Raw genomic sequence first — 22,833 nt, forward strand, 5'->3', positions numbered from 1 at the left:
CATTCACCAATGTCTTCTTAATTTTTTCCTAAATGTGTTCTTGAGAAAGAGCCTAAGAAAAGTCTACGTCAGATTCGTGGCGTTTTCTTAAACTGCAGAACTGTTCGCACCTTTGTGCTTATAGATTCTGTTCTTACCTACGAAATAACCTATAGTAATGAAACACTGGGGGATGTCAGAATCTTCATAAGAACTGCGTAAGCGGGTTTTAATGACGCCCAATGATCTATGCGACTCATTATAAATCAAGATAAATAAAAAATAACTACTTGCAAATGAATGAGTCCAATGACAGTCACACAAATAAAAATATCACTTTGGCAGATGGTCACAGAACTTGACCTGGTCTGAAGTGGCTGAGTTTTACATAGTTATAGACTGGATGAACATTTGTACCCATTTCAATCATCTTATATTACTATTTCTATGGTCATTCCATGTGACCACATCAGTTTCAATCTGATCTCTTTAAGTGATTTAGCTGTAAGGTTTTTGAAATGCCTTCAGATGTCAGCCCAGAGAACACAAGGTCCAATGCATCAGTGGGTTAACGGCAAGTAAAAGCTTGCCGTTATTACGAGATTCTGAAATAAAGAAGATTGTGTAATAGGTATTCCAGCATAGGCAGGGGGCGGGTTGGGAGGGGGGGCTGGACACAGCAGCAGTCACGTGAGCTGTGTGCTATAAAAGTGCGGAAAGCTCATACTCACCTCACAGAGCAACCCGGACTTCTCAGGTGAGCACAGGACAGAGTTTCTCTTGGCTTTAGAGCCTTTTTTTTCTTTCAGCATCTCTTATATGTGCGACAGGTCGTCAGTCTCAACACTTCTATAGCGATTATATATTAACGCTTTCTGCTTATTCTGAGATATTGTGAATGTGACCACCTGGTAATTTATATACTTACTGTTCTGTTTATCCTGTATTTGGTAATGTGTCTGTTTTCTAATACATTAATATTACAGTTCATAAACTTTAATCATCATATAATGAAGACAACAATTTTCCTTCGAATAGAACTTTATTCAGCAAACTTTATTCCATTTTCACCCAGTTTACGTTGTTTTCAAGTTCCAGTCTCCCACGTGATGAACTAATTCCACTCACTGGCCTGCTCTTGCCTTATTTCCAGGTGTGCTTGTCTGTCTACCAACATGAGGGCTGTAGCTGTGGTACTTGCTCTGGCAGTCATTACTGGTAAGCAAAGCGTCTCAAATTTCTTTACAAATGTTCTTTAGTTTCCTATAGCTGCGAACTAAGCATGCAAAGTAGATACATGCTATTAAAATGTACTATTTCTCCAGTAACTTTATGACATTTTTCAGCTTCATATGCCAGGGAGTCCAAATCAAGCGAGACAGCCATGCATGTTCCTATAAGTCTGAATGTCTTTCCATCTGCAGGCTGCCATGCTCGCGCTGTGCCCCAGGCCGATGAGCCTAAGGCCAAATGGGAAGAGACAGTGGACCGCTTCTGGGAGTACGTTTCGGAGCTCAACAAACATGCTGATGGTGTGGTGGAGAACCTCAAGGGCTCCCAGCTCACCAGGGAACTTGAGTAAGTGAATAAATTACAGCACATACAAAATATTTTAACATCTACATATGTTAATGTAATGTGGTTTTCTTATTTGGGCCATTTTTACTAGTCCAAACATCATGAAATATTGACAAAATGTAAACAGCAGCAGCTGTTTTCAAATGAGCAAAAGAAACGCATGACAATGACAATTACAAATACTTGATGTGATGTGAAGCTACATAACTTCATCAACAATCAATCATTATTTTTTACTACAAACACTGTCCTCCATTGCTGATCTATACTGTGGTCCCCAACTTCCCCTCCACTGCAGCACTCTGATCACAGACACCATGGCTGAGCTGAACGTGTACAGGGAGGACCTTGAGATCAAGCTAGGCCCTTACGCCAAGGATGCCACCGGCCAGCTGAGGCAGGATCTGGAGCTGCTGACCAGCAAGCTGCAGACTGACATGCAAGATGCCAAGGACCGTTCCACCCAGTACCTGCAGGAGCTGAAGACCATGATGGAGCAGAACGCAGACGACGTGAAGAACCGCATCAGCACATATACCCGCAAGCTGAAGAAGCGCCTGAACAAGGATACCGAGGAGATCCGCAAGTGAGTGTGGATGAGGAAGAGAGGTTGATAGGAGTGGTGGTTGAAGGAAATGTTTTTTCAGAAAATGTATGGTTTTGTGGAAGACTTGTAACAGGGGTTATCAATTCTGGTCCTGAAGTGCTGGAATCCAGCACAGTTTGGTAACTTGTTTAAAAACACCTGATTGAATTACCTGGTTTAGTTAGTACTATGATGGACTTTAGCCTTCCAGGACCAGAGTTACTGACCCCTGACCTACACTGATATTCTAGCTTGCATCTATTTTAGACTCATTGGTGATTTGACTGTTGACTGTACATCACTTACCTCTTATCACTTTTTTTTTTGCGTCTTTAGCACTGTCACCACTTACCTGGGTGAGCTGCAGTCTCGTGCCTCCCAGAATGCTGAGACAATGAAGGACCGCTTCGAGCCCTATGTGCACCAGGCTCGTGAGGGTGTCAGCCAGAAGCTGGGCACCATCACTGAGATGTTGCAGAGCCAGGCCCAGGACATGGGCCAGCAGTTGGAGATGCAGGCCAGCGTGCTGAAGGAACAGCTGGAGCAGACCGCCGACTCTCTACGTGTCTCTCTGGAGGGCCGCATTGAGGAGCTCACCAGCCTCCTCAACCCATACACCGAGAAGATCCGGGAACAGCTGCAGACCGTCATGGAGAAGATCAAAGAGGCCACAGCGGCTCTCCCTGCACAGGTCTAAAAGCACTGTGGTATACGTTGTTGCACCAAATGCAGGGAGAGAGAGAGATAGAAAAGAGATTAGTGTCTGTTACTGATTCTAAATGCTTTTCACTGTGTGGGAGGGGAACAAGAAAGGAACAATACACAGCTGAACAAGTCTTTTAACTTGTCTTTTCTACTGAAAGTACTGTTTTATAATCACCATGACTGCTCTCTCAGTATTAATCCACTGTCTTGAGAATAAACCCTCAATAACGTCTTTCCTTATAGTGCAATAGGGCATTGTTATAACCGCCTAGCATATCTTAGTTTTATTTCTCAAATTGGTCATTAGATCCTAAATACATTTTGTGGCCTTTTAAGTAATGGAAAAGGGCAGGTTAGTGAACTTTGGGCCAAATTGGCACCTATTTTAAACAGTGCTGTCCATCATTTCAACAGCTGCAGAACATAATCAGAGAATGTTGATAATGATTTTGATAGCTGCAGACAAACGCTGACAGATTTTGTGTTTGTGCACACTGCTGTTTTGGAACCTGTTTCAATAAATGTGTGTAATGGTTCACAACATAAAGTGGCCATTCATTTTTTCCTTACTGAGAGCATTCAGTCCCACTTCATTGCATCCATTCTGTTTCAAGCACTTTCACACTGATCTCTGACCTTGCAGAAAATGAAAAACACTGGATTTAAAATCATTGCTCGCCAATACAGAAAGTCTGTGTCATAAACCAGGATTCCTTGGATGAAACTGTCAATTGATGTAATCATCTGTGATTTGAACAATTTGGTCTGAAAACAAGCAAGCAATATGTTTTGTAAATATAAGACACAGTTATTAATGTTATTAACAGAACTGGGCCCCTGAGCCTGATCAACTGATTCAAGAAAAATGTAAAACTGTAATGAGAAAACAGTTCATAAATAAATTTATTAAATAAATGATTTGTAAAGAAGCTATTTAGGAATTATTATAATATGGAATATTATAATACAAGAATTATAATTATATAATTATTTCAACCATTTTCCATGATGATCTGTTCTGACAATTAATGCTATATCCATCATTGAACAAGAGTAATGAAGTTGGAGAGTTCAAGCAGAGGTTAATAACTCATGTCAAGTGACTCACAGCATGTCGCCATGCAGCACTTTTATCATCCTGCTTTTTATAAACAGTATGGGAAGGGAGAAACAAGCATAAACATGCAGGCTGTCACTGAGGAACACAATGCATGGGGAGGCCTGTACAGGGACACCAAAAAAGATTTTTTCTGTGTTATTTGGCTTTAACCAAAGGGGGAAAGGGGGCCTATTTAACATTCTCATATTTAAAGTATTAAGCTTTCTTTTGGGTGTGATCAGTTTTCTTAGTATGCCCATTACTGCCGTTAAGTTTCAGTTCATACGCCTCCAACACTTCTAAACCTATCCTTGTCACGCCACCTCTCAAACTCCCCCCAAGCTTACATAATCAGACTTGTATGGGCAAAAACATGTTCTTCTAATCTCATGCACGCACCTTCCCTTCTTTTATGGATACTGTCCTATACAGTTTTAAACCTCCATTTGTACCCCTTACACAGAGACTGGTGTTTGGTTAAGGTTGTGAAGGTGTCAAAATGAGATTTCATTTTACACAAAGGATTCTAGTGGCCTTTTAAACACTGTTGTTCAAGTGTTTTCAACTATATAAAACAAATTTAAATTTTTTTGTTGTGACTTTATAAAATAAGGAAAAAAATCTTTAATGTTTGTCAGTGTAACTGTATTATATTCAAAGTAGTTTTGAACAAGATCAACTCATCATAAATTGTTCAAAACTGTATTCATTTAAAAAATAAATACAGGTTTAGGACGTATATATAACAGCAACATTTTTATGACCATAAACTTTCTGGACAACACTCTAGAGAAATTTACCAAGTCAGAACTGTTTACAATGGTGTTAGGAACCAGACCTTCAGTGTGTTTAATGCCTTTAAAAGTTACCTTACAGAAAGTCCTTACATGACATGCCTAATACATATAAGATGCCTTAGACATTGTTTTAATAATTCATATTTACCACTATTTTACCATCATCGCATGTAAAAACAAAGGATGTTCATGTAGGTTCACAAGTTATTTTGGATAGCAAATACAAGGCCATATTTACGTTGTAGGCATTGCGACACGTGGTTCCTATCGTCACAATTGTTAAGAAATCAGTTCGGTTTCTCTAGAATTCCACATCAAACCACTCTGAATGACTTTAATTGATGTAATTTCCCTTTAAAACTTGCCTTCAGTTCAAGAACCTAAGCCAATCTACATTATCAACATGACAAAGGAAGCTTTTTTCAACAGCAATCACCATACATAAAAACATGTGCCTGACCCTTTCAACTCCTGTTATCTAAATCCCAATCTTATACTTAATTCCCTTTGCTGCCTAAAACTCAAAAACACCCCCTGCCACCCTTTCGGCCTAACACGCACGGAAGCTTTCCGCTGTCAGATGCCCATTAACGGCAGCCTGACTGCTTCAACATCAGAGGCCCCCCTCATCGCTTTAGTTCATTTTCCCTCACTCTTATCCCTTCCTGGGACAGACATGTTCGGAGCTGCTCGCGCATTCCAGCAGGCTGCCTACACATATAAAAGAACACACTGTGCCTCTATTCATGTGAACCATGCCTGCTTTGGACACTCTAATCCTTCCTATCTCTGTCACACTTGCTCACAGACACAAACACGCAATCACACACACACCTGTGGCACCCCTCACTCAGGAAAGCGCTTCACATAGGAATAATGTTTCATGTAGAAACTCCAATTTAATACATGGAAAATAACATACTTACACACGTCATTTGGTGATCATGTGGTAAAAATTGAATTTGCCTAATTTTCCCGAACGTAGTTCAACATTAAGACATTCCATGTCTGAAATCTTTAATTTTGTACTGAAACAAACGGACGTTTATAGCCAATACACAAGTCTATTTGAGATTACTTAAAAACTGGACATGATTTGAGGCAAATGTGTGATGATTTAGGTACGCAGTTTGCCAAATACTAAACTGGTGGCTCTAAGCTTCTATTGTGTCTCAAAAAGCAACCTTATAGAACATTATCCCAGGAAATGGTAACACATAAGTTGCCTGATGCCTGAGAAATTGTTTGCAATAGTTCTGTGATAAAACAGATTTGAATTCATCAACCAAGACATGTCTGGTGTCCAAAGTCCTTAGTTTTGCCCTAAAGCTACAAAGCTAATGTAGCAAACGAGAAATGGAAACTTAAAGCCACCACACAAGTTTGTTTCAGATTACTCAACAACATGACATGATCTGAGGCATGATTTAGGTATGCAGTGTGCACAGTGCTACACTGGTAACTATTAGCTTCCTTTCTTTTTCATTTCTTTGTTAGCTACATTAGCATTGTTGCTGCATTGTAAAACTTAAGAAGCAAACTTTAGACACCAAACATGTCCACTGGGGAAAGGGGAACCATGTAATTTCGATTGTTGGCCAAACTATCACTATTGCATGCAGTGTGACTTTATGCCAGCAGATGCCTCCCTCTCCTCCTCTCACCTATACATCCTCTTTACTTTGCATTGCACTTGGCTTGCTGACCCTTGTGAATAGCATATTACAAGCACATTTACTTGCAGGAGTGAAAAAATATATAAGTAATTGGACTTTGATACTGTACTTACATATTAATTTGACAGCTTTGTACATTAGGCAAGTATTATTGCAACTGAATACTTGTACTTTTACTCTTTCAAACTTTTTCACGTAAACCGTGACAGTACTTGTCAGAAATCTGAAAGGCGTTAAGATTTTATCTTTTTTTATTTTCCATTTGCATCAGTCGAGGCCCCACACATTTTACATATAAGTGTTCCAGGCAAATTCATATCAATGTAAAATTAAACTCCCCACCAATATGTCAGTTTGTCTTTGTCTAAGGACTTGTACTGTCCACTTGTCACTGAATCACAACTTTTAATTTTAATATTTTCTTTTTTACTTTTATTTACTTAGGTATGTTTATTTCAGTGTTTTTTTTCTTTAACTCAAGTATATTTTTGGGTTTGTAGTTCTACTTTTAATCGAGTAAGATTTTGACACTGTTCCCATAATTTTACTTTCACCACTGTTTCACCTCCACCAAGGATAAACCTCTTGCTTTCTTTAATCTATATTCGTCTATATATTAATCTACATGTTATATTTCTGTAATCTATATTTGTGTATTCTGTGGTAAAAAGAGGAAGCGAGAAAGAGAGAGGAAAAAGAGAGGAAGAGGCAGGAGTAAAAAGAATACAAGATAGAGAAGAGAAAAAGAAGAAGAAGAGAACAGAGACTACACCAGAACTCTGCTCTTTTCCTGGAAGCCTTTGTTGTAACGATGCCCAATTTTCCTGTAAAAAAAAAGAATGTCCCCTCTTACAGTGGAGCTGCGGGGGTCAGCTGTTTTGCCGAAGGGATAAACATTAAAAACCGCAAACATTCTGCAAGTCAGCAACTCTCACTGAAACGGCTGTGTGTCTTCATCTGAGCTCCAGCTCACAGGTGCTGGGGAGGAATGACCTCCAGTAACCTGCAGAGACTGCAGGACGAATCCAAGCGTCCACTAAAGCGTCCAGAATGAGAAAGCAGTCACAAAGGCTGCATGATAGGATCAACATATTTTATTGGAATTATCTTACCACATATTGTAATTGAGATACACTTTGTGATACATTAAATAACATATTTAATAATGAGTTTAGTATGTAATATATATTAAACTCACTGATAAACTGATAATGTGACCTGGTTTAATATTGACCTGCATTATTTTAACCATAATAATTTAATTTTGTTGGATTACAAGAATACCTTGTTTAAAATCACCCACAGAAACACTCATCTGGAACTATGACTGGTCAGAATGCTCACGGCACATAGTAAAAAGCACTGTGGTAAGTTAAGAGGGGTCAGTTGGGTAATGTAGCCTTCTGTGATATCAGTTTTGCAAAGGCTTATATCATAATAATGATTTACAAATGATATACTGTGCAGCCCTGCTGTTTTTTTTTATTTAGCTGGCATTTCTGTCAAAGACAGATGTGCTCTCATTTCGAAAAAAGCAGGCAAACAAGCCCTTGATGACTGACTAATACGACTCAGATTGTTATTTCTTTCCTGGCATAAGATCATGTGCCCCAGTTCAAATGCTTGTTTTTCTAAAGGCGCCTTTCTTTAGTTGTTTACCTGCATCAGCGACATTTGGTGCAGGTCCTGACCTGCAGCTTTATGCTCCAAGCAACAGACAAATGATCTCAAATGGCACAGCATGAAACGTGGTGTATCTCTTCCTGTTGCATACAAACACACAGAGGTTGGCCTTTTAGCAATAGCACAAAATCAAGTAAAAGCATAAAACATACAAGGGTTTTCAAGGGTTTTCCATCCACCTTTTTTTAAAAACCCTGGATAGGAAAGCCAGAAATAAAAAAAAAATCACTTGGATAAGGTGGAAAAGTTGGTTTTTCAAGAAAAGAGAAATGTGAAACAGTGACGGAGATTTTTTTAAGCAAGTGATGATGTAGCAGGATTGAAAGGCTAGCGGCAAGACCAGAGACACCTGTTTAAATGAGGAGTTACAGGCACTTGTACTGGATCTTAAATTTCATAGCCTACTTTAATCTACAATTAAAATTGGGTGTGCTCCATTTACCTGTGCCAGTTCACTGCTTTTTACGCAGCATCAAAGCAAAGAAACCCTTTTAAAACTCTTTTAAATTGAGTGTTGACAGCACTTATAACGGCTTAGGGTAAACTGTTCAGCAGCCCGTCTACAAATAAAATAAAAATGTCACAGAAACTGTTGTAGTTGTCGTTCTTGAGCACAAACTTCTAGATTCAGAGAGTACATATTAATTTTACCATTCTTTGCCAGGGTTTACCATGATTTCCCAAGTGACACTTGTTATATGACGCAGCCATGCCCAAATGGCACAACTGGCACATGTTCCAGGCAGATATTGAAGCGCACGCAATAAAAACGTCACTAGAAACTGCTGTAGGGGACGAATTGTAATGTATTTGTATGGAGGACAAATTGTCACTTGTGGATTCAGAAAGTTTGTTCTAATTTTCTTTGCCAGGATTATCCATAATTTCCAACGTGGAAATTGTTTTGATATGATGCAAAACCGAGACAGAATCTTCGGGCAGCAAAAGAAACACATGCCGGATCATGTTTTGTTTATAAACCACACTAAAGTACTTTGGAGTACCCCTGTACCTTGAGTAGAAACCACACTCAAACAGCACAACCAGCACGTGTCGGACAGACACTGTGGTACAACCCAACATAATCGCAGATGAAAATCATCAATGCTACATTTGAGCTAACGTTCCCAAAGCTTTGGTGTGTAACTGTGACTTCAGTCCTCACCGGCTAAATGGGCCACAACCCACTCCACCAGATTTCTCTGAACTGTTAGAGCTACATCCACGCACAGCTGACAGAGGTCTGTCAAAACTGCTTTACTGAAAGCTAATATAAAGATTTGAATCCCGCCATGCACAGAGAGCGAGACTTGCTTTGCGGCACTTGCACAAGAATGTGAAATTATCTTTGGGAATTTGAGCATAAAAGGAGTTGATGGAAACGCTATCATTTTCTTTCAACAATGTTCTGGAAATTTGCTTCAAATTTGCCAAATGTTTGAACAAAAACACTGCTACAGAGACAGGACAAAGCCCGCAAATATGCAAGCACTAAAGTTTAAAAGTTTGGAATCACCTTCAAAAAAATGATTCTTTGTTTTCACAGTATCCCAGAGGAAAAAAAAATAATAGAGATCTCCTTAATATCTCATTAGTTTCTCTTGACAACAAGGAAGTCAGATGGAAAGATCTGCAACTAAAGACGGGAATCTCAACCACTTCTCATCCAAGATGAAGAGTCTTCTCTGTTTTGATGCTGTAACTGTTTTAGGTGTTATCTGGGTCAGAAGTATCTTTTTGTCTAATGCTATTTCTCTTGAATAAGAGAAGAGGATCACCATTATGTCTCCTGAGCCATAAAAGGGCAACATATAAGCAATACATTATTTTCTTCTGGGAATTTATTTTTATTTTTACATTCGTGAGCAAACAGTATTACATATATTGTGACTTTGGCTACCAGAAAGTACGAAAAAGTGGGAAATGTACCAGTGTGTTTCATGTGTTCATTTAGCAAACATAGTGTAAACTTTGGGGAACAAAAAGGATTGATAAATATTGGCCAAAAATCTGCCATCAGTCAATCTGGCTGTAAAGAAATTAGAATCAGCCATTAAAATTCATTATTACCGTCTCCATGATTATTACACTGAATAGCTTTTTGTCGCTCAATAAAAAAGGATTTATAAGATTTACTTCTACCGTGTTTAATAAGTTACAAGTTGTTGTTGTATATAATAAACATGAACTGTTATTATGGCAAGTGACTCCAAACATTTGAACGGTAGTGTACATACTTAGAAGAGAAAAGCCCAGACAAAGACAGGTGACAACGCTGGCTAGCTCTAATTCCTTAATGGTCCAAGCCATCAATTACTTGTTGACAAATGACTCTAGACTAAAAGCTTCTAAGAGCGCAGTTCATTCCCCCTGGGCCTCAGGCTTTTCATATTCACATCCAGAGGTAACTGCAGTTCACTGCCTCACCGCAGGACACCCCCATCAAAAATGTCCTCATTTGCACGGAGCCTCACTTCCCTTCCTCCAAGTCTAGACGCCGCAGAGACCTTTTTCAGCACTTTTTCTCAAATCAGGCCAAACAACAGCCGTGATGAGATCAAGGCCTTTTAATAGACTCGGCATGGCCTGAACGTGTGACTCGATTCCGAAACCTAACAAGAGAGAACTCACTGAAGAGGAAAACAAAAAAGAAAGAATCAGGCCAGTGCTCAGGAACTCATGAGCCATGCTGAGCATTTTGTGTTGGCTTTGCACACTTCTCTTGGCAGAGCCTATTTCCAGTACAATACAGCTAGTGAAACTACAGAAAATTATGCTTTTAGTTTTAAGGTAATGCCCTGCGAGCAGATGGGAATGTGGAATGTGGGGTTCTCCGGTTTCATCCCACAGTCCAAAGACATGCAGTCAGGCCAACTGGACATGCTAAATTGCCCCTAGGTGTGAATGTGTGTGTGGATGTGAATGTATGTGTCCGTCTGTCTGTCTGTCTGCCCTGCGATGGACTGGCGACCTGTCCAGGGTGTATCCTGCCTTCCACCCAATGACTGCTGGGATAGTGACCCAGAAGGACAAGCGGCTTAGAAGGTGTGTGTGTGTGTGTGTGTGTGTGTGTGTGTATTTATTTTATGTATTTTATGTACTTCTTTACAGAGCTCCATTAATGTAGAATCACCTTGTCTTCTTTGTTCTCCAAATTTCAAAAAGCATAATCTAATGAGGAACCAACTTACATTGCACTAATGTCCATAAAATTGGCAACACTCAGCATTATCTTTGTCCTAACACATCCTTTTATTACAATTAAAGAGAAAGAGGATTATCATAAGAAAGCATGGGTTATCTTTTGATGTAAGTTCAAGAAAGAAATTGGACTTTTGCCCACATCCACAACAACACTGCCCTGGGCAAACAACCTAATGTAATTATTTTGAAATGCTGTTTGAATTGAGACACTCATGACTTTCTGCAGTTACCACTCAGAGAACATGGAGTAAATACCATCCCACAGAAATACAGAAATGTATTGTTGGTGGTTTGCTAAGAAACAACATTATGCCACACTACTACTACTACTACTAAGTTGCTCTGCCATTGGTCACTACATTTTGCATTGTGCTACAATATGCCTGCAGTGCCAGGATCAATCAAAATTACTTCATATAACGTAATATAACGACATCCCCCAGTTTTCCTTGTTATTCATCCAGCTAAACTGTTCAAATAGCATCTTATAGTGATCCTACATTACAGCACTTTACATTGCAGTCGTTTTCAGTGATTTTCTACCACTCCTTCGTAGCGCTCAGAGATGTCACGGCACAGGTTTATATAATTATATAATTATACACTTTTATCAACTGATAAAAGCTCTCCCCATATCTTTACTGATAGGATATGGAATGTTTTATCTTCTATCTAGGTGGTTTTATAAGTTATTAGCATAATATTGAGAGCACTTACACCTCACCAGCCATGTAATCAGTGTAGGTTAGAAAGTATTCTTCCCTTTTAACAGAAAAGAGATTTAATTGCAATTTATGATCATATCCTTAAGTCTCACTCCTTAGCCCTTTTAAACGGAATGGCTGACCTTGTGCTTGAAGCCACAAAAATCGATTGCTGTAACCACATCTTGGCCACCCCAGACTTGCTTGGATCAAGCCAAATGCACTTTGTTAACTTTTACAGAATTTACCTTTTAAAAGCCAACTAAAGGCCTATTAGTTAAAGCAGAATGATTTGTGAAGGTAAAAAAAGTTTTGGCAGAAATGTTTTTTCTCTGAAGGGGGACCGAAGGTTGCCAGACCCAGGCCTATACTGATGACACTGCGTGGTATTTGGGCCTTTGTTATTCTGATAACGAGTGGACTTCATACTGCTTAATGAAACAACATGCTAGCAGTCACATAACATTTACCACAGCTATGTCACCGAGACACGAGTCTCAAAGGTTAGAGACACTGCAGATGTCCTATTTACTATCCAATGGCGAATAGACACCCAAAAACCTAATGCAAAGCCAATAGGGACTTATGCAATTTCACATGATAAACATTAAAAAAACTTAACTTCCGTAAGACAGACGTTCAATACATGACACGACAGAGACTGCGCAAGCCTTGATGGGTCAGAGGTGGTGTTTTTGTGATGACGTCAGCAAGAAGGGGTCGTTATATAAAGCCAAGGCATCCGACCGCCTTTATTCTCCAAACTTCTCTTTCTGGAAGAGGACGAAACAGGTACAAGTATACTGCATTCTAACTTTAAAAGTGGTTGTGGTTTTGTAAGCAGGGTTTTGGGGTTTTTGTTCCTTTTTTGGGTTAAATTCCAGTGGTTAAATTACATGCTAGCGTGAATTTAATGACAAAATTAAGAACCTTATCATTGAATAAAGCAATTTTTTTGTACCTTGCAAGAGGAAAAGCACTTACGTTGTGTTTTGATGACATCTAGGAGGCAGCTGTGCGCCACTGTGTGACCTCTGAGGAAAAACAGTTGCTGAGGAGAAAAAGAGAGAGATAGCTGAAGTTATACATCCAAAACATAACATAAAAAGAATATGTTTTAAAATTACTTACTTTCAATAACAGTAATACATTTTTGAAGTTTCAGTGCGATAAAGTGAGAAAAAACGATCGTGGAAAAACAAGAAAACAACTTTGGGCGTTCGTTGGCGCTACCTTCGCTAGCTAACGTTACTCATCCACAAATAAACCTATTCAGCAACTTTACGGTTAGTTATTGCGGGTATTCTTAGTCTGTGTGATATATATCTTGTCTGTGAATATTTCTTGTGTATATATTATCTAAAATATGTGCGTATCTTTTTATATTTTGTTCCAGACAACGTTGCCAACATGAGACTGTACCTCGCTGTTGCTGCGCTGATGCTCGTGCTTCTTGCACACGCAGGTAAGAATCACTTGTAATTCGAATCATGAATCATTTGTGTGAATCGATTCCACGAATCATATTCATCTCTCCGTGGGTTATTGTTTTGGGGAAATATTTGCTCGTCTTTAACGAGCTTCGTTTCTTTTCCTCGTTACACAGAGGCACAAGAGGAGCCCACAATAGAGCAGCACTTTGCCACCTTCCAGACAAAAGTCATGGAGTTGGGAAAGGATCTGTCCGAGAAGGCCACAGCTGCATTCAAGAAGCTGGAGGAGAGCGAGTTTGCCACTAAGACCACGTAAAGAAAAATCCTGTTCTATTGGCCAGTCATTAACATCTACCTTTAGACTTTCATGAGTCCAGACACCAAATTATTTTAAACAGCAACTTATGTTGGCCATTTGTGTACTTTGCATATACACTTTTTTTCAAATGGGGACTCCCAACTCCTTTAATGATAGAAAACTTCACACTTAAAGACACACAGTGACTTTGTCCATTCTTAACCTGTATAACTCATGTGTTTGTTTCTCTGTGGCCGCCCTCAGGACCTGGTTCAATGAGCAGATGAGTAAGTTAAAGGATGCCTTCAGCCAGTAAACCCACCCACCATAACCCAAGACCCCTGCAGTCCCAGACGATGTGATATTGCTACGCCTCATTGTGCTTAACAGAGCCAGCTGTTACAGCCTTCACACTCTGGGATGACCTGCTCACTTTTTGTATGATCTGTGCAATATCTAGTCATTTTCTGTCATTTTCCATCATTGTTGAGTGATATCAACGCTGTCAAATTCAGAAATGTGCAAATAAATTAAAGAAAGAACACATTTTTCCTCCTTTTTTGACTTTGTACATTATGAAAAAGCTATTCATTTTATTAGCGTTTCCAGGCCTATTCAGAATATCAGTGGTGACAAAGTAAGTGGTTTGTGTTATATAGATCAACATGCACCATATAGCTGGACATACCATTGTTTTACATTCAGTTATTCCTGAATGAAACATGTAATATGAAAGAAATAATAAGTTTGGATCAAGCCAAATTTACTTTGTTAAAGTAGCTGTCTTAGAATTTACTTTTTTTATAAACCAATAATAGGCCTATTAGTTAAAGCAGAATGATCTGTGAAAGTAAAAAAGGGTTTGGCAGAAATGTTTGCCAGACCCAGGCCGATACTGATGACACTGCGTGGTATTTGGGCCTCTGTTATTCTGATAACGAGTGGACTTCATACTGCTTAATGAAACAACGTGCTAGCAGGCACATAACATTTACCACAGCTATGTCACCGAGACACGAGTCTCAAAGGTTAGAGACACTGCAGATGTCCTATTTACATGCTGGCGAACAGAGACCTAAAAACCTAATGCAAAGCCAACAGGGACTTCATGCAATTTCACATAATAAACATTAAGAAACACTTTACTTCTGTAAGACAGACGTTCAATACATGACACGACAGAGACTGGCAAGCCTTGATGGGACAGAGATGGTGTTTTTGTGATGACGTCACCAAGAAGGGGATGTTATATAGAGCCAAGGCATCCGACCGCCTTTATTCTCCAAACTTCTCTGGAAAAGGCCGAAACAGGTACAAGTATACTGCACTTTAACTTGAAAAGTGGTTGTACAGGTTACAGAGGGGTTTTTTTTAGTGGTGTTTTTTTGTTTTGTTTTTTTTTGGGGGGGGGGCGTAAAATGTCAGTGCATCATTAAATTACACGCTAGCGTGAATTTAATGGCAAAATTAAGAACCTTACCTTTACAAAGTATTTTGTGCCTTCAAGAAGAAGAGCACTTACGTTGTGTTCGGGCGACATCTAGGATTCGGCTTCGCGCCACCGTGTGACCTCTGAGGAAAAACAGTTGCTGAGGAGAAAAAAAAGAGAGAGATATCCTAAGTTATACATCCAAAATAAAACACAGTTAAAAAGCTTTTTGATAATGACTTAATTTTAATGACAGTTATACATTTTTTAAGTTCTAGCGTGATAAAGCGAAGGACAATGTTCGTGGAAAACACAAGGAAACAACGCCCGTTGGTGCTAGCTTCGCTAGCTAGCTAACGTTAACGTTACTTGTCCACAGATAAATCTATTCAGCGACTGTACGGACAGTTATTGAGGGTATTTTTAGTCTGTGTAATAAACATCTTGTCTCGACAATGTTTCTTGTCGACATACTATCTAAAATATGTGCATATTTTTACATTTTGTTTCAGACAACGCTGCCAGTATGAGACTGTACCTCGCCGTTGCCGTGTTGATGATGCTCGTGGTCGCTGCGCAAGCGGGTAAGAATCACTAGTCATTCGCATCACGAATCACTCGTGAGAATCGACTCCACGAATCTTATTCATCTCATCTCTCCGTGAGTTACAGTTTGGCAGAAATATTCGCTCGTCTTTAATGAGTTTCATTTCTTTTCCTCCTTAAACAGAAACACAAATGCCTCCTGCGTTTCAAAAGATTGCAGACTTCCACCAAAAAGTCGTGGAGTTTGGATCGGATTTGTCCGATAAGGCCTCGGCCGCATTCAAGAAGCTGGAGGAGAGCGAGTTTGTCACTAAGACCAAGTAAAGAAAAACTATTGGCCAGTCATTGTCATCTACCCGTAGACCCCAAATTATATTAGACAACAATATATGTTGGCCATTTGTGTTTGATACATTTGGTATTCACACTTTGCATATATACTTTTTTTTTTTCAAATGGGGACTCTCAACTCCTTTAATGGTAGAAAACTTCAAACTTAAAGACACACACACTTTGTCCATTCTTAACCTGTATAACTCATGTGTTTGCTTCTCTGTGGCCGCCCTCAGGAGCTGGTTCACTGAGCAGATGAGTAAGTTAAAGGATGCCTTCAGCAAGTAAACCCACCCACCATAACCCAAGACCCCTGCAGTCCCAGACGATGTAATATTGCTACGCCTCATTGTGCTTAACAGAGCCAGCTGTTACAGCCTTCACACTCTGGGACGACCTGCTCACTTTTTGTATGATCTGTGCAACATCTAGTCATTTTCTGTCATTTTCTATCATTGTCAAGTGATATCAAAGCTGTCAAATTCAAGAAATGTGCCAATAAAGGCTGGAAACAATAAGAAAGAACACATTTTTCCTCCTTTTTTGACTTTGTACATTATAAAAAAGCTATTCACGTCATTAGCATTTCCAGACCTATGCAGAATTTGAGCACCACAAAGTGGTGACCAAGTGGTTTGTGCTATATATTTTAGTGTGCACCACATACAATTATTTGACATTCAGCTTTTCCTGAATGACATACATAATATGAAAGAAATAATAAACAAAAAAAAAAATTAAAGAGCCAGGTGACCACAACAAGCACAGTCACAACATAAACAAGCACTAGTTTGATGTCCATTTAGTATCATTTAATAACATATCCAAATACTGTCCTATTTCCTTTAAAGGAACTGGGTCGGAGGACGACCCGCATCAGGCCATCATCTCTACTCCAACAGGTTAAAGTCACTGTTTGTTCTCTGTTAATAATCAGTACTTTTCTCCAGTTCAATCGAAAGTCAGTCGAGTCCAAGCAGGCAAACCAGGCAGGTGGTTTTGGGGACGTGGTAGACTATGAACCCTTCCTAGCTCATTTCCATGAATTAAACCTGTTATTGAATTTATTTAACCTTTAACAGTCTAATGTAAACAGTTCTTGTCCCCATAAAAGTTGAAGGTTCGTATTACTTTGCCAACTTTCAGCAAATTCAACATTCATTCAGAACTTTTCAGAAGAAATTCAGAAACTTACTATCAGGCGAGTGGATCTGGTTGGTAGTAAATGTAATAATTGGAATATCAGTAAATGCAAATAAAAAGAATACAAAGCAACAAATAGAATAAGACATTTCCTCACTTTCTGCAGAGATCATGTGGCTGAATGTAAGCAATTTTCTGCTACTTAACAAAGTAAAAAGAGGTCCACTTTAAAACATACAATTTTTTTTGTCCCTGAAATGCTCTGCTAAATAAGTTGATACAGTCATATGCAAATGTTTGACCACCTCCTAGACAAATTTTGATTTGTGACAATAGGTTAACACATTCTCTACAGGGAACTTAAACATGCTGCTTTTCTGCATATTTTAGTGCGCAATTAGTATTAATTTGTTTCATACACATACATACAATAACATAAAATGTGGCCTGTGCAAAAGTTATGTTTTTTTCCCTTAATATATTAAATAGAGCAAAAGATGTGACAGATGTTTTCTGTAGAGGATGTGTTAACTAATTGTTACTTAAATCAATGCATTTTCACAGAGTATCAATACCTACAACACTTGCTTTTGCCATATTAAAGATTTAATACTGAATACTTAAATTTAAGATACAGGAATACAAATTCATTTCATAAGAAAAAAAAGAACATATATATATATGAAATATATGATATATATAAATATATGAAATATATTTTAGTGTTTAGAACATATTTTGTCAGGGATTGCAATGTATTTGACATGTATTTCAAATATACAATATTATATATGTTCTTATATATTTTTTCCATGTGGGAAAACGTGTTTGACAAGGGGTGCTTAAACTTATGCATACGATTGTGCATCTATGTTCTTTTTGCGAGCTGGAATCAAACTGTATCTTTCCAAAGGAATTTAAGAAGAATTTCTTCACTAGTAGTCATATTCTTGCATGTTTATAGACAAAAGTATTGGGACACCCCTTCTAATTATTGAGTTCAGGTGTTTCAGTCACACTAATGGCTAACAGGTGTATAAAATTAAGCACATAGTCTTGAAGTCTCCATAGACAAACACTGGCACTGTTGTAGGATGCCACCTGTACCACCAGTCAGTTTGTGAAATTTCTGTCCTGCTAGATCTGCCCCTGTCAACTGTAAGTGCATGATTGTGAAATGGAGGCACCTAGGAGAAACAACAGCTGCCATGCAAAGTCACGTGGGGAGGGAGGGGGGGGTGCCGCGTGCTGATGCGAACAGTGTCTATCCTCTGTTCAATCACTCACTAACAAGTTCCAAATTGCCTCTAGAAGCAACATCAGCAAAAAAAACTGTGCATCACAAAATGTGTTTCCGTGGCTGAGCAGCTACACACAAGACTAAGATCAAAATGCACAATGCCTAATGGGGGGTATGAAGCATGGCTCCACTGGACTCTGGAGCATGGAAACATATTCTGTGCGGTGACTAATTATGCTTCTCTATCTGGCAGTCTGATGCACTAGTCTGGGTTTGACGAATGCCAGAAGAATGTTACCTGCCTGACTGCATTGTGTCAACAGTAAAGTTTGGTGGATGAGGGGTAATGTTACGGGTTTGTTTTTCAGGGATTGGCATAGAACCCTTAGTTTGAGCCCCAGTGCACAAAGCAAGGTCCATAAAGGCAAGGTTGGGTGAGTTTTCTGTTGAAGAACTTGACTTGCCTGCACAGAGCCCTGACCTCAACCCCATCAAACACCTCTGGGATGAACTAGAACGGAGACTGTGAGCCAGGCCCATATCAGTGTCTAACCTCACAAATGCTCTTCTGGATGAATGGGCAGAAATTCCCATAGACATGCTTCAAAATCTTGTAGAAAGCTTCCTAGATGAGTGGAAGTAGTTATAGCATTTAAGCTATCAGAACTAGAAGCATTCTACAAGGAAGAGTGGGGGAAAATTCCTACAAACAAAAAGAATGTTTGCAAGCCGTGATATCTGCCAAAGAGAGTGCTACAAAGTACTGCTTAGCAGGGTGTCCAAACTGTGTAATGTAATTTTTAAAAATAGTTTGCAAAAGAGGTTGTGTTTAATTCTTTTCACTAAAAAAAAAATCAACAAAATGTGTAATTTGGCCAGGAGTTCTAAAGGTTTTGTATATGACTGTATACAAAACTCTTTGAAGTAAATAGTTGTTTGCATGTTTAAATGTTTCATTGAAGGAAAATACTGTTGTATATATGTTTCAATCCATGGAACCTTTACTTGGTACTACATAGAACCCTCTTTGCTGAGTGTAGGATGCCAAAAACAAACATAAGCAGATGAAGAGGAATAAACACCACTGTTGTAATAGACTTTGTCCTCTAAAACTGCTCATAGGTAAATCTTCTGGGCCATTTTCAGTTTTATAGACAGCAACTCTCAACCAATATCTATATCCCCTTTACCTCCTCCAAAAACATATCCCCACACATGCCTGAGGTCGGAGGGTCACCGAAGAATCATGTGATGGCAAAAATCAATCGAAATGATTGACTCCACTGTTGTTCTAAACAGGACGACCAGTGTAATTCTCCAATAATGAGTAATCCATTTCTCTGAATGTTACATTCAAACACAGCCAGGCAGCACATTGCACCACCTTATCGCTTAGATCTGGAAAGCAACTGAGCCCATTAGTTCATCATAAAAACTATAGAAATACGCCTGATTTGGTTGGCTGCAGATATTAGTACAATATTCAACTGAAATACTCAGGAGGCGGCTTTCCATCTCAACTCTGAACGGTATTTATTTACTATATGCTACCGCTAATCCAGATCCAGAATGCACATGCTAGCAAACATTGTTTCTGAAGTAATTAATATACCATCTCTAACTAATTCATTCAAGTGGTGTGGTCACTTCTCCAACAGATGTCCAAGTTGGCGCTGTTTGTCCTGGTCATAGTGCTACAAGGTAGGTTGGTTTATTTCATGCATGCTAGTTTTGTTTGTCTTGTTTCTTGGTTAGCTCAAAAGGCTTAAACAGAAAAAGTCATAGTGTCATGACAGTATTAAGCATAATAGACATGTTGAAGTAATGTTTCATTTGTCTGAATATGAATCAATTTTGTGACTCCATTAATTAAATTACAGCTCACAAAGATAGTCATCGTTAGTAAACAGTCAAATCATGTAGTAAACCAGTGAAAACACTGGGGAATGTGCGCTGCAGTTCAATCAATACACCGTTTATGATGAAGATATGTGCTAATTGACATTGTATCATTGGCCTTTTCTGCTGAAAATAAAACTTGTGCCGCCCACAGCATGTGCGATTATGGCGGACAGTGACGATGACCCAGGGGTTCTGGAGAGGGCAAAGGAGGCGTACAGGTACAGGAGTGTTAGCACAGCCAGAACTATTGCTTAACAGCTGGCACGGCCTGCAGCTAATTATATAAGACAGCAGTGATGGCCCTGCAAGCTATAGGTTGGAATCATGCTCATATATATATATATATATATATCATGACATATATATATATATATATATATATATATATGTCATTGATTTTCATTTGAAGCTGAAAAAAACAACAGTAAAAACTGAAACTTTTAGAATGTTGACAAATATTATGCACTATTTCTATTTCATGAAATATATATATATATATATATATATATATATATATATATATATATATATATATAAAACCTCACAAACATGTTTTATTTTTATTATACACCATTTGAAAATGGCAGCTTGAACATTTCATGATGAATGGGCCAGTAGAAATTACTTATTACTTACGCTGGCATTTCATGAAAATGTAGCATATGGCACATCGTAAATGTTGACCAATATTCTCTCTATCTGTGTGTGTTTTCCAGAGAATTAAAGAGTCGGGTTGTGAATGCGGGCAGTGTGGTGGCTGACTTTGCCGAAATGTACTATGATGAACATGTAAAGCCTGTGGCCGACCCATACATCCAGTGGGCTAAAGAGAAAGCCGGCTCTCTCTGGGAGAGGGTCAAAAAGAGAGTGTCCAGCTCTGCATCTGACTAGAACATCTCAAAAAACTGAAAATTTCCACAACAGCACACAAACGAACCACAGCTTAGCAAATGAACAAACACGGCACGTTCCAGCATGAAGGCATCATTTATGTCATAATTTGTCTATGTTTTCTCAATTAGAATAACAAATAAAGCACATTATCTCCATCCCAAAATCTGCATACTTTTTGCATGTTTACTTTTCTAGGTCACAGCCAGGTTCTGTCTTGTTTATTATATAATCTCTGATCTACTAACCTTGTGCCATAAAAAGGTGTGCATAACTCCATAAAATTGTGTGTAAACGTGTGGGAAACAGCACACAGAAAAACAATGAAAGTAATTTAATAAGGGTTATAAAACAACAAAAACAACAACAATAACCATGAAGTGCACCCAATACACAAACGCAGGGTCAAAGGTCACAGATGAGACACGTAAAGTTCCAAAGAGGAAAGTTCATTAGGTCCGACCCCCAGTCTGCCTTGTGTGTGGAAACCTTTCCACAACCTTTGCACAAGCCGTTTTTCACTGGGCTCGTTGTGTACTCAAAAAGACAAGAGTATTGATTCTGGAAGACGTGTTAGAAACGGAAAAGATGACAGAGATATCCGCCAGTCTGCAAGCAGCTGAAATCAGCAAGCATACCCTAGAAAAAAAGCGTATTAATTGAATACATTTTTTCAATGCACAAAAAAGGCCAAAAGTATTTTTGAACAGTATGTATATAAATCTCAGGTGTATGTCAATACTTACAACACTTGCCTTTGATATAAAAGAAATGCACCAAAGCATCCAACTGCAAAAATCTCCAGTATGTATTAATACTTACAACACTTGCCTTTGATATAAAAGAAACATACCAAAAATCTGACAGCATAAATCTTCAGTACGTATTAATTCCAACAAAACTTGCCTTTGGCGTTAAATAAATGCACCCCAGCATTTAACTGCAGAAGTCTCCAGTATGTATTAATACTTACAACACCCAACTTTGGTATAAAAGAAACATACCGAAGCATCCAACTGCATAAATCTCCAGTATATATTAATACTTATAACATTTTCTTTTCATATAAAATAAATGTACCAAAGCTGTGAACTGCAGAAATCTCCAGTATATATTAATACTTATAACATTTTCTTTTCATATAAAATAAATGTACCAAAGCTGTGAACTGCAGAAATCTCCAGTATGAATTAATCCTTACAAAATTTGCTTTGCTACATAAATGAAATGTACCAAGTCATTTAACAGTTCAAGCCCCCAACATTTATTAACACTTGCACCCTTTTCATTTGTTATAAAATAAACATACCAAAGTGTCCAAAAGCATTAATCTCCAGTAGGAATAAGTTCTTACAAAACTTGCCCTTGATAAAAAAGAAATGTACCAAAGCATTTAAATGCATTTGAATTCTTCAAAGCATTTAAATCTCCAGTATGTATTAATTCTTACGGCACCTGCTTTATGTTTAAGAGAAATGCACCAAAGCATCCAGTTCCATCAATCTCCAGTGTGTATTAACACTTACCATGTACCCAAGCATCCAACTTCATCAATCTCCAGAATGTATTAACACGTATCAGGTATCCAAGCATCCAACTTCATCAAT

General features: G+C 38.6%; 4 protein-coding genes across 5 annotated transcripts; all 4 read left to right on the forward strand.

Annotated features, from left to right (window-relative positions):
• Positions 1–671: 671 nt before the first annotated feature.
• Positions 672–3,391, forward strand: apoeb (apolipoprotein Eb). Its single transcript, XM_036593225.1, has 5 exons — positions 672–736; positions 1,133–1,197; positions 1,404–1,557; positions 1,856–2,143; positions 2,480–3,391. The coding sequence occupies exons 2-5, from the start codon at positions 1,155–1,157 to the stop codon at positions 2,838–2,840; spliced, it is 846 nt and encodes a 281-aa protein (XP_036449118.1). The 5' UTR covers positions 672–736; positions 1,133–1,154; the 3' UTR covers positions 2,841–3,391.
• A 9,265-nt stretch (positions 3,392–12,656) lies between these two features.
• apoc1 (apolipoprotein C-I) lies at positions 12,657–14,288 on the forward strand. Its single transcript, XM_036593247.1, has 4 exons — positions 12,657–12,803; positions 13,408–13,476; positions 13,618–13,756; positions 14,007–14,288. Exons 2-4 carry the CDS (start codon positions 13,422–13,424, stop codon positions 14,056–14,058), a joined length of 246 nt encoding a protein of 81 aa, XP_036449140.1. The 5' UTR covers positions 12,657–12,803; positions 13,408–13,421; the 3' UTR covers positions 14,059–14,288.
• Positions 14,289–14,752: 464 nt separating this feature from the next.
• Positions 14,753–16,575, forward strand: LOC118823543 (apolipoprotein C-I-like). Its single transcript, XM_036593234.1, has 4 exons — positions 14,753–15,053; positions 15,684–15,755; positions 15,902–16,037; positions 16,287–16,575. Exons 1-4 carry the CDS (start codon positions 14,966–14,968, stop codon positions 16,336–16,338), a joined length of 348 nt encoding a protein of 115 aa, XP_036449127.1. The 5' UTR covers positions 14,753–14,965; the 3' UTR covers positions 16,339–16,575.
• A 3,176-nt stretch (positions 16,576–19,751) lies between these two features.
• On the forward strand, positions 19,752–21,392 carry apoc4 (apolipoprotein C-IV). 2 transcript variants are annotated; one of them, XM_036593255.1, is made up of 4 exons: positions 19,752–19,962; positions 20,092–20,134; positions 20,487–20,553; positions 21,052–21,392. In XM_036593255.1, the coding sequence occupies exons 2-4, from the start codon at positions 20,092–20,094 to the stop codon at positions 21,224–21,226; spliced, it is 285 nt and encodes a 94-aa protein (XP_036449148.1). In that variant the 5' UTR covers positions 19,752–19,962; the 3' UTR covers positions 21,227–21,392. The 2 variants fall into 2 exon arrangements, with proteins under 2 accessions (XP_036449148.1, XP_036449153.1); XM_036593260.1 differs by having other exon boundaries at positions 19,773–19,962; positions 20,069–20,134.
• Positions 21,393–22,833: the final 1,441 nt, after the last annotated feature.

This window comes from Colossoma macropomum, unplaced genomic scaffold, assembly GCF_904425465.1.
Source record: "Colossoma macropomum unplaced genomic scaffold, Colossoma_macropomum, whole genome shotgun sequence".
In the NCBI taxonomy this organism is placed as follows: domain Eukaryota; kingdom Metazoa; phylum Chordata; class Actinopteri; order Characiformes; family Serrasalmidae; genus Colossoma; species Colossoma macropomum.